We start from the raw sequence: 11915 nt of genomic DNA, 5'->3' as shown, positions 1-11915 counted from the left end.
GGGAGCAGCCTTGCACAATTTTGATGAGGGAATGGAGCAGAAATCAGTTTCCTTTCAGTTTCGTTTCAGAAATGCCAGGTTTCAGGTACACACCTTGCAATGACGGGAAGTGATTTCAATGAGATCCCAATGCTGGGATCAGGAGATGGGTCTGAAACCCTACAGATTAACTCTTGTCATGCCTACATCTCTCCAAAGGACACTGCTTGTCCCTGATGTGCTGCTGTAAAAAATAAATAAAAACGCAAGTCTGATGTCCTCAGGGGGTGCTGGAATAAAAAAGGGGGATCCTGGATGTGCTGGTTCCTGCTCAGTTGAGGGACAGAGATCCACCCCAAAAAGCTTTGTGTTTCTCTGCACTTTCTCTTTTCCTTGTTTTCTTTCTTTTTTTTTTTTTTTTTTTTTTTTAACCTTCAGTGCCAATAAGATGCCATCGGTGTGCTGGGGTGGAGGCTTGGCTGATGTGCTGATGAGACAAGATCAAGAGATAAAGCGCTGTTTATGCCCAGCAAAATGTTTTTGAGCTGTTTTATGTTTCTATTTGCGTTGTGGGGTAAATATTTAATTCCCCTGGAGCAAACGTGTCTGCAGCCCTGAGAGGTGGGGTTTTTGCTCGGAGCAGATGGGGATGGTTTCCAGGAAACCATCCATGTTTTTCTATGTTAAATCCAATTTTTGGATATTTCTGGGTGCTGAGAAAAAGGTGGATATTGCTCATTAGGAAGGTTTGGGGAGGCTGTGGAGCTGAGAAAGGGCTGAGCCCAAGTTTGCTCTGGCAGACACGAGAAGGGGCTGCCATGGGGAGCAGGGGATGGATTTTTAATGTCCACGGTTATCTGATTTCACCAGATTTTCCCCCAGACACGGAGGGAGGGGAAGCCACATGTGCTGTATCAACTGTAGCTGGGTCACAAACGTGTCTTTAGCTGAAAAACACTCAAGTAGGCAGCTGAAAGGCCTGATAGGCCATTTGCAAGACAAAACTTTCATTTTTCCTTAAAATCTTGCACGTTCCAGAGAGGATTTGTTTTTCTAATTGACACTAATGGTTTCTCTGGAACTAGTACAGCTTATCGTGTAAATATCTTTTGAGGGTATTTCTTAAATGTGTCTTATTTATCCGGTAGACCGTGGAAACTCTAAATGTGCAGGATTTCCTGCAGCAAAGTGTAGGGCAGCGGGTGTCTGCTTTGCTCCGTCCTGTCATTATATGGGAATCTTGGGTGGGTACCAAGAAATAAATTAATATTCATAATAAATATTTAATTGAACAAATACATTAATTTGATAAATAGATAAGTTAAATTTAATAAATAAATTTAATAAATAAATTAAATTTAATAAATAAATACAATTAATAAATAAATACTATGCAGTCCATGTCTCATAAAGTCCCTAACTGATGTTCTCCCTGGGGGTCTGTAGGTATGCCAAAAAAAGCAGAAAAGGGGAAAAATGCAAAATAAGAGGTGTGGAATATTGAATGGGGATGGTGGTGATGTTCCCATACTGCTGCTATTGGTCTTAAGGGCTACGTGCCCTGTGGTGCTGCCCCCTGTGCTGCCAAACCCCCAGAGTTTGGGGTTCTTATTTAAGTCACTTCATTAATCCAGGATCTAGGCTGTGTTTGTTCACCGCGTGCGATTATCATCTAGTTTGCCCGATTCTTTGTTTCTCATCAAATATTGTTTCTGCTCTGAAGGGTAATGAACATAAAGGCAAATATCTCACCTTTTCCCTCTTGAAATTTCATTAAGCTGCGTGTTTACCTTGGATGACAAGATGCAGCGCACGGAGTGAAAGGCTTTCCGGCCACACCTTCACCTTCTATCTTATTCTGTCCACAAAGGGAATAAAAACATTTGTATTTATCCACGAGATTAAACTCCTTTCAAAGCCAGGGGATCCGTTTGGAGAGCAGGTAAGTGTTTTCCGCCGGGCTCAGCAGGTGTCAAGCTGTTGAGCATTGCTGTGCAGGCACCCGTAGAGGAGAGGAATTAACTCCAGACCTGAATATTGCAAAATTTGGGCCAGCAAAATCTATTTCTTATTGCCTGGAAAAAAAAAGAACTTTCCAGAAGATGCTGGTTTGCAATGATTAGCTTGGCCTCTAGGTGACCACTGGGCAAATGGGTCCTCCAAGCACATTAATGGCCTTAATTTAACGCTTTCTTTTATAGTGTTTACTCAAAAACCAAGCCCCTGTGGGGTTTCCAGCAAGTAGAAGTGTGCAGTGATCAGTGCTGCTTGGTGGAGATGAGCATATATAGACAAATACTGCAGCAATTCCTCCTTTCACCCACGCAAATATTGGGTGTAGAGGTTTGGTGTGCCCTTGGCACCCAGCAAAAAGCTGCTCGGCAGGGAGGGGTGAAACACGGCTCATTTGCTGAGTAATGCAAGAGGTGTATAGGGTCTGGTCCCAAAATCTGGATGGTGAGTGTGTAGGTGTGGGTGTCACGAATAAATCAAGTTTCTTTGCCCTTCTTATGAATTTTATGAGCTCCAGAACCCTGGATTAGATGATGTTGGGTTCTTAATTTCCGGAGCATGCCTTGAATTGAGCTGAATCTTGCAGAGGTGCCACGAAGTCTCCCAGTTTCCAGCTCAGAGATTTTGCCCTAAAATTCTCATTTTGCCTATTAATTAGCATGTAAAACCTTCGGTTTCCCCTTTGCGTGTCCTGATGGGGATGAGGCCGTGGCTTTAGGCTGCACTCTGGCTCTGGGAGGCGGTGACCATCACCAGAAATTAATTTAATTAAGCTCAATGAGTGGCTGGCTTTTGGGTTGCAATGGGAAATAGCCTGAATTACGCTGGATTTGGTACGTCTGTATGCCTACATCATCAGTTACATCATTTTTCTTATATATTCGAATACTCAGCACCAAACCAGCAAGAGACTGCTTGATCTGCCACCAGAGTCTAGGAACAGGATTAATATTACCTGGCTGGGATATAGGGAGCCCACACTCTGCTTGCCTCTGACCCAGTGGGGAAAAAACACATCGGAGGAGAAAAATCTGGCATTTGCCCCACGCCAGGCACCGCAGCCGTTGGGGCAGTGTTTGCAAAGCTTTCGGACATCCTTCCGCAGGGGAAGTCGGGCTGGGTGTACCCAAGAGCTGTTCTGCCCTGTGTAAACCCCACAAATCTCCGACCCAGCACCCGGGCGCTGCTGTCCCCACCATGAGAACGTGGCTCCAACATGAATAATTGCTTCGCTGGAGCTCGGCCGGCCCGTTTTCCTGGTTAGCCCAGCCATTTATTCTCAGGGGAGCGGCGAGGAGCCCTGGCTGCCCCCACCCAAGCTCTGTTTGCAGAGGGATTGCCCTAATCCCTCTGCTTTCCGCCGCGGCACGCGGAGGACCCCTTTTGTGTTCACCTGCCCATGGAAAAGTACCGCGGGAACCCGTGCCGAGCTGCCCCTTTCCCTGCTTTTATCCATGGGCTCTGCTCAGCCCTGGGGGGTTGCACAGCCTCGAGCAACAGGATGCTGAAAAAAAATATATATATTAAAAAAATTGGCTTTTCTGCAAATCTCGTCACTGCAAAAGGCTCTGAATGCCAGGAATTGCTGGGGAGCCCGTGCGTGGCTGATAGCTCTTGGAAACCTAAATCGCAGTGCTGGAAAAAGAGAAAGTGGGGGAAGAACTGGGCAAAAGCAGCCTCTGCAGCAGCACGAGCATCCTCCCCCAGCTCCTTATCGCCCCTCCTTGTTATTAGCATGGAGCAGAGGACATGATGGCTTTGCACCAATTTTTTTGCTATTGCTGATAGCGTGTTATTGTGCACCACTTGCGAGCAGAGGGGGCCTTTTGTTCTTTTTTTTTTTTTTTGCAGGGGCACTGAGCTGTGTGCAAGTGCATGCCCCGATGTCCCTGAGGGTCATGGGGTATTGCTGAGGTTTGGGATCCATGATGGAGCCATAGTGAGGTGACCACAGGTGACACATGTGGTGTCCTCTTTTGTGACTTTCCTCTTTTGGGGATAAAGCAGCAAACCTAGAGCTCTGGGAACCAGGCACATGGCTCTGAAATCTTTTATCCTTTCACTTTTCTTCCAAAACCAGAGCTTCCCGACACAAGCCCAGCCCATTTACTCTTCATTCTCAGCTCCTTTTCCTGTAGAAATACTTCTCTCCTGACTTTCTCTTCTGGAAGCAGGCTGCCGTAAATCACCACAGGCAGTTGTCTTCAGGAGCGCTTCCACTCCTGTCTGCTTGGATTGCTCCCTGCCTTCAGCTGTTCTTAATAAACGGTGCCCAGCCCATAATAAAAGAAAGAGCAGGAATGTGCCTTGCAGTTTAGTGAAAGGCAACGAAGGAATTTCCCATGGGAATGCCACAAGAGCCAATCTGGAAAGCTGCATTTCACCACATCTCCAAAGGGCACTTAAATACATTTATTTCCCCCCCCCCCTTTTTTTTTTTCCCCTTTCATTTTCTCTCCCCTTTGGTTCTTCATTGCAGCGAAAATCTCCTGGACACCCATCACTTATCTAGGACCCCATAGATGCGTGACCCACGTGGCAGCATCCCTCTGGGCGGGCTGAAATCTCATCCCTTTGGCCAAAACGCTCCTGCTGCAGTTATTAGCGGTTCTCGTTTTCCCAGGGCAACCAGTCCAAGCGGATGGTGAAGCCAGCTGGACCAGAGCATCCCTGGGTTTTGGCGGTGGCAATCTCATGGCCTGGAGCAGCTGCCTCGGGGCAGCACTTAGCAATGGGCTGCGGGACTCCCTGCCACAGGACACCCTTGCTGCCGAGGCTCGAGCTGGATTAGAGAGAGCTTAAGTGTTTCTGTGGACAGCGAGAGCATCCAGAATAAGAATAGTAAATATTGAAAATCCTCGAGGGTTTTGAAGAGCTCTAAATCCTTGTGCTTTGTGGCTTTGCGTCCTTGCTCCTTGGGAAGCATCCGCGCTCCCCAAAAGCCATCGCGGTGCTTGCTGCTGGGAGCATTTCGGCACCTCCCTCCACAGCACCTTCCTGACACCTGGGCACCAAAACTGGGGGAAACGCTGGTCCTACACAGCCTGGCACCTCGGGTGTCCTCGCACGGTGCATCCCCTGCTTAGCTCCCTGCAGCTAACTCGTTCCCACTGCTCTGGTTTCCAAATGTTGCGTGGGTCAAGCCAAAGATTTTCCTTGGCCCCATTCCCACGCCTTCTCGCCAAGTGTGTGGTTTATTGCATGCAAATGTTAGTCAACAGTTACATTATCCAAAGGCAGCCCTATTTTTCTCTCTCTCTTTTTTTTTTTTTTTTTTAGCTTTCAGTAAATGATTTGGCACAAACAAGTGTAAATGTTATGTCAGCATTAGACAGCGTTTAATCTTGATGGATATGTTAGTGGCGGAGCGTGACACCAGTCGGCAGACGTTAAATGATGCTTTCTCTTTCTGGTCGCACACAAACAGGAGTTCTGCTTCGTTAAGGCTGATTAAAACTCCGTGTCTCCGTAGTTTGAGTGGGATTTTTCTTTTCTGTGTTAATCGAGGGGCTATTTATCACTGGGGAAGCCTGCCATCTCGTTCCCCTTGTGGGGAGTGCTTCACACTCTTGGATTATTTGGTTATCAAAATGTTACAGCCCTTTTTTTTTGTCCTCCTGCTTTGTGCTTGAAAAAAAAAATATAGGAGAAAAACAAACAGTAAGTCTCTGTAAAGAAAGCACCAGGAGACTGCAGAGGATAAGGGCAGAGGCTGAGAGGGAAAAAAAGCTCTTGGCAGGGTTTGGGCAGGGAGGAGAGCTGGCATCCAGCCCTAGGACCACAGGCTGTCCCTGCATGGTGACAAGTGGTCCCGAGGGGGAACATGCACACCAGCAGCTCCCCAGCAACACTGTTGGGTTTTGGGGTCCTGCTGAGCCAAACACTGCCTGTTTGCACCCAAGGGATTGAGGACAGGGCCAGAAATCAAAGCTGGGGCCGGTGCTTTGGGCAGTGTTTGTAGGGGATTGTGTTTAAATTGTGGGATTGCAGGTAATTTGGGGTGGTAAAGAAAGTGTTTTTGCTGTATAAACTCTTCCTTTGGGGAAATGTTCACCTGCTTTGTGCTCATCAGATTTAAGACATAAGGCAGTAAATGAGATTAGGGGATGCTCAGTAGTATCTGGCTGGGCAAGAGATGGAGCAGGGTTTGGTGCTGAGGCCTTACAAATAGGGACGAGCAGGGATTTGCTAGTGGCAATTTTGGTGCAAGTGGCATTTTTGTGAGGTGGGCCAGCCGGGGTGATTTCATGGCAGAAACAGGGATTAGAGGAAAATCCCAACCCGGAGCAAGGAACCAACAGAGGCAGCTTGTTCCTAATAAAGATTCTGTGTTCTTTATTCCAAAGGACAATGCACATTGGATAAAATAGTATCAAAAAATATGTACAAAAATAGCAACTATTTGCACTGGTCTTTATATCAGCAAAGTTAAGTATGAGCAGGTGGCTGCTGAAGCAACAAGTGGGTGCTTTACTGGTCATAAACCACGAATGGAAAAAAACAAAGTAGCTACAAACATTTTCCCAAAGAGCTGTCCAGCAAGGCGAGTTTCTCTCTGTTTTTCCCAGCTGTGAAGAAAAAGGGGCCCAGTTTAGTCCTTCCCAGCAAAACAGCATCCCCATCCTGTCCTGGCTGCGGGGTCAGCCCCGTCCTTTTCTCTCTCTGGGTGCAATTTGGCTTGGGGGTGGCTGTAGATTTTCTCCCGGTGTATTTAGTGCAAACATCACGTCTCCAAGTTGCTTTCTGCAGCATCCCAAGGGTGGATTTGGGCAGGACATCCTCCCCCAGTGCTCGGGTGCCAGGAGCTTGGGGGGCTTGGCTTCGAGGCCACAAGGGCTCTTTTGTTCCCAGCAATGGGCGAGCGAAGTGGATAAGCAGCAGGGCTGAGCTGGACACACATTGCAACAGAGCCAGGGGATTTTGAAAAACAGCCTCTGAGAGCAAGAGCTGGGAGAAAACCTTATCTCAAGATATTAGGAGTTACTTTTGGATAATTAAGAAAGCGAGTGGTTGTCCTTCAGTTGGGGCCAACGGCTTTTATGGCACTAGCAACTGAATATCCACCGCAAAGGGCTCATTTTGCACATTCTCCTCTCCCTGCCTCATCCCCCTGCCCCCAGCCAGCTTCATCTCTTGCCACGTCCATGCAAGAGCTTTGCAAGCTCTGGATCCCTCAGCACAACAAAAGATCAATCTGAATAAACTTATTAAAAAGGATGGATCTCAGCAGTTTCTTACCCTTATCTAATTTTCTCCATTCCCCTGCTGCAGGAGGGATTGGACCACTGTGATTTTTAATTTTCTTTTGCAAGAACAGGCACTGAAACAACACAATTATGGAAAAAAAACAAAACACACACACACAAAAAAACCCTCTGCCACTCTGCAAGAAAGGCGTTACCATCCTCCTGCTGCCTTGGCACTGGTAAATGCTGGGCACTGTTGTTTTTTCTAAGAAAAGTTGAACTCTTTGAGTGGTTGCTATTTTAAATAGCTTGTATGTTGGTGTTCAAACAGCAGCAAGACCCGGATATGCAAAACTCATCTGTCATTGCACTATTGTCTGCGTTCCTGGCGCGGCTTCCCACGGCTGTTAAGGCACCGGTGGCATCGGGTGGCCCCAGCAGCAGGTCTGTGGCCATCAGGCACTTCAGGTTTTGGTTGCTTGCAGCAGAAAGGGGCTTAATTCTCCCCCCAAACCCCACGCATTACCACGAGTGGTGCTGCCTGACAGCACAAGGAAAGCTTGGAAAAAAATACAGCTGTGAGGTCCATGAGAAATGGTGGTACCAGTGGCAGAAATACAATTTTTTTTTTTTGGCTATTTTTTTTTTTAAACTAAAAAATGAAAATCAGATGATGGCAGCAGCTGGGGCCCAGGCAGCTGATCTGGGGCCATCTTGGTGCAGCGTGGGGTCAGCTGCTGGTGCTTTGCCCCATTGATGTGCGTGGGCACGGAGGGATGCACGGGGCCAATTTCTTGCTGTTGGGACAGAGCAGCTCTTTCTTTCTGCCCCCCAAAAAAGCAGGTGTTATTTAATGGCTGCAGATTGACCCCTTTTAAAAGCTTTGGGGATTATGTTTTTCTTTTTTTTTTTTGGCATTTCGTTTGGCTAAAAAAATAACAGAAACGAGAGAGGCTTGGGCTGCAACTAGAGGATGCTGAACATCACCGCGGCCAGGGTTGAGATTCTCCATCTCCTAATCACCATTAGCAAGAACAGCGCGGGACAGGGTGGGGAAAAATTAAATATTTGAAGAGGAAAACCTGCCTCCGTGCTCACCACACCGTGGGGCTCCAGCCCTGCAGGTAGTAGAGGCAGGGCAAGTAGCGGGTGCCTCCGTGCAGCGCCAGCAGCGGGGCCGGGGGTGGCTCAGCCGCTTTGCGCCCGGGCTCGAGTCCACCGAGGCTGGATCCCCCCAGCCTCCTCTTGGTCTTGTACCTCCGGTTCTGGAACCAAATCTTCACCTGGGTCTCGGTGAGCTGCAGGTTTTGGGCCAGGTGGGCTCGCTCCGGGGCCGACAGGTATTTCTGGTGGCTGAATTTTCGCTCCAGTTCCAGGACCTGGCTGTGGGTGAACGCCGCCCGCGAGCGTTTCGCTGGTCGGGGGGAGGCTCGCGGGGCACGGGGCAGAGATTTTTTTGAGGGGACGCAGTCGCACAGGGGGGTCTCCGCCGTGGCATCTGCAGGAGGAAAGGGCTGAGAGTTACCTGCTGGGAATTTGCCCAAATTGCTTTCTTCCTTGTTTATTAATTGCCCAAAATCACTTCTTTCCTTGCCTTTTTTTTTTTTTTTAAACTTTTCTTCTTTCTTATTTTTATTTATTATTATTATGTATGTATTTATTTATCTTCTATCCCTTTCTATAGACTGAAATACTCACATTACCCTGGAGATCTCTCTACCTAATGGAGTGAACTCCCCACTTTATTGAATTAAAGTCACAGAAGGGAGTTGTTTTCTCCCAAATACCACCCTCTCCTAATTCATATACGCAAACATCCAAGGAAAAACAAACCCAGAAAGGGACAATTTTCACTGCTGGTGAAGCTCTGCCTAAAAACTCAAGATACTGTGGTTCCATGCGTTATGGCCCTGGGATTTTTATGGCATCGGGCACTTTTTGGAAACATCCCCTTTCCCATGAAAGGGAAAATAAGTTTCCATCCTTGAGCTAGCAAGTCACCTCCTTTGCTCAGCTTTTGCTTCTTTTTAGCTAAAACCCCACAGCCTGGAGGCTCTCTATGGGCAAGGAACCGGATCAGAAGACAAGCTGCAACCTTCCCCTCCCTGGGCAGCATCACCTGTAGCTGTGAAAGCTCCCCAAGTGCATTTATTTAGGCACTTAGTTCCTTTCTCTGTGTATTACCCAGCTTGCGGTGGAAGCGGGCCAATTTTTTTTTTCCTTTAGTCATTTCTTAGTATATTTTCTTAAGAAGCGAACATAATGCTCGGGATGGAAACAATGGGCTTAACTCCCAGCTTGTGTAAATCATCCTAGCCCTGCCGAAATCCCTGGAGCTGTGCTGATTTACACTAGCCGCGTTCTGGGAGATTTGCTACGGCTTTTAATGATTTTTCTTAATAACCGGCTGGGTGGCTGTTTCAGAACTTGCTTTACGTCGGAGTTTCTTTTAATAGAATCGGCACGTAAAGCCAAAATTCCCCTGGCGAGGTCTCTTTTAGCAAGTAAGAGCCAGGCACTGGGGAGTTCACGGTTGCTTTTTGGACGCCGCAGCCCAGCCTGGCTCGTGCAAGGCGCTGCAGGCTGGGAGGGCAGAGCTGCTCCTGCTGCACGGGAGGCACTGGTCAAAGCCACGTTGCCGTTTTTTGCTCTGCTGCTTCTGCAAATTTAGTGGTTGTGTGCTAGAAGGAGGTGCTGGCAGTGCTGTTTCAAGAGGAGAGGGATGGGTATTAACGAAGCACGCGATGTGCGATGCTGCAGGCAGGAGCAGAGCACTGCAACCGGTGCTGAGCACACGGGAAAGCAAACAGAGAGTGCAGCAGCAGCAGCAGCACCGTGCTGACAGCTACACCAAGGACCAGGCTATCACAGGAATTGGCTTTTTATTAAACAGAGTTACAGGTAGCTCCAGTCCTTGGACTTATTTGAAGCACCTGGTGAAAGCTTTGCACGCGGCTGCTGCTTCTCCTGCACTTCTGGCATTTCAAGCACATTTTTTTTGGCTCCAAAGAAGCCAGATCAGGATCCAGCCCCTTGGCTGACCCAAAGGTGGGCATCCTGGAGCCATTCCCAGCCCCAGGGCTCAGCGGGATCTTCCCATCCCCTTACCTGTGTCCGCATCCTGGGGCTGGGCTGGGGATGCTCCTGGGGCACGAGGGCTCCTGGGGGGGTCCCCTGGGACAGCCCCTGGTTCCCCATCCTCCGGGCTGCCAAAACCTCTTCTCTCACTCTGCTCTGCCCGTGTTCTCCGCTCAGCCCCATCCCAGAGGATGTCCTGGATGAGGAAGGACGTCCGGGGTCTGGATGAGGTGGGCACGGTCTTCTGGGGGCTGCCGGGGGCTCTCTGCCCCCCTGGGGGCAGCACCCCAGCACTCATCTCCTTCTCCTCCCGCTGCCCACAACCTCACTGCCTTCCCACCCTCCTGGCTCCGCATTTATCCGGCCGGCGGCCAAGCCTCCAGGGCCTGATTGGAGATCAGGCAGGAGTCTACGCCCTTCGGTGGTGTCTTGGCTCCCGCAGGGCTTTTTGCTGCTCCCTCTTCTTGTGCAGAGCCTCTCCCCGGGGTGCCCTTCCACACTGATCTGCCAAACCTTCCCCCTGGGCCAGTAGCTCACCCCGTGGCCTTTCTCCTAGAAATGATAAGAGAACGATGCCCAAGTGAGTTCATCCTTGATGGGATCCAAATGATCCCGGTTTGGGGTTTTGGGGTGAGCAGGGGCAGCACTGGCACAGCCTTGGTTGGGTGCTGTGGGCGAGCAGAGCCCAGCAGAGCATCCCCTGCATCCTCCCCACAGCCCCAGCAGGACGATGCTCTGCTTGCCCTGGCTTCTGGGCGTGATTTATGTCCAGGGCCATCCCTAAAACTCTTTTTGTCTCTGTATTTTGAAGAGTTTTCTTCAAAACATTTCACTTCGATGAGCTTTCAGGTTGTTGGAAACATGGCAAAGACATTTCCATCAGCTTCACAAAGCTGCTCTAAGAAGGGCTGGGAGATGGAGATGTAACAGACAGGGAGAGTGGATCCAGCAGTAAATGCTTGCACAGAAAAGGGCAGAAGATTCATGTGAAAAATTAAGCCTAAATCTCAGACTAATTCCTCAGCCAGCTGCGGAATGGGACAGCATTTATTTAAGGAATCTCAATGCCTTCCCACTTGTCCTGTAAGACCCTACATTCAAAGGCACCAGCAAAGAACTAAATCTTGCTGTTTCCAAGAAAAAACACAGCTGAACTCCCTAATCACTGATTATTATTATTTTTTTGAGAGCCCCCTTTATTTGCACTTGTTTTTCCTGTGCTTCTGTCTCCAAAAAAACCTTCCCTAAAAAAGGGAAACTACAGATTTCCCGAAATCCCCCAAGGACTTCGCTGGGGCTTTATAGGCAGGTGTTTGGTTACGGCAGCTGTACGCTCAGAAAACTTCAGCAGCTTCAATATTTCAGCCTCATTATGCTCTTATCAGCTGGGAAAGGCAATTTGGCAAGATTTATGAAGCAATCGGAGCCCAGCAGTGCCCCACAGCAGAGATGTTTCCAGTTGTCCTCATGCCCCCACCTCAGCGGTGCCGTGCAGGTGGCTGTGGACCAAGAGCCATGGAATGATGCTGAATGCAAAAAATAAAAATTAATAAAAAATAAATAAAAAATGGAAGGAACAGAACAAAATTTCCCAGAAACTTCCACAACAATAAATTCATACAAACCAAATCACAACAAAAACCCATAGCTCAGCAGGTT

The 11915-nt window shown here is 48.5% G+C and overlaps 1 protein-coding gene across 1 annotated transcript; it reads right to left on the bottom strand.

The window, feature by feature from the left end:
• Positions 1 to 6303: 6303 nt before the first annotated feature.
• On the bottom strand, positions 6304 to 10597 carry NKX3-1 (NK3 homeobox 1). The gene is made up of 2 exons (XM_084499630.1): positions 10287 to 10597; positions 6304 to 8676 (listed from the first exon to the last, which is right to left on the bottom strand). Exons 1-2 carry the CDS (start codon positions 10552 to 10554, stop codon positions 8273 to 8275), a joined length of 672 nt encoding a protein of 223 aa, XP_084355756.1. The 5' UTR covers positions 10555 to 10597; the 3' UTR covers positions 6304 to 8272.
• Between the last annotated feature and the right edge of the window lie 1318 nt (positions 10598 to 11915).

The sequence above is a fragment of the Aythya ferina genome (genome assembly GCF_964211825.1).
Source record: "Aythya ferina genome assembly, chromosome: 27".
Taxonomy (NCBI): domain Eukaryota; kingdom Metazoa; phylum Chordata; class Aves; order Anseriformes; family Anatidae; genus Aythya; species Aythya ferina.
Note: the sequence above shows the minus strand (reverse complement) of the source record. Positions and strands in the feature narration are given on the sequence as shown.

Excerpts from the sequence above, each read along its gene's own strand:
- NKX3-1 (XM_084499630.1), bottom strand. The coding sequence starts at position 10,554 with ATGAGTGCTGGGGTGCTGCCCCCAGGGGGGCAGAGAGCCCCCGGCAGC. Across the intron at positions 8,677-10,286 it reads GCCCCAGGATGCGGACACAG|ATGCCACGGCGGAGACCCCC; the intron begins GTAAGGGGATGG and ends TTCCTCCTGCAG.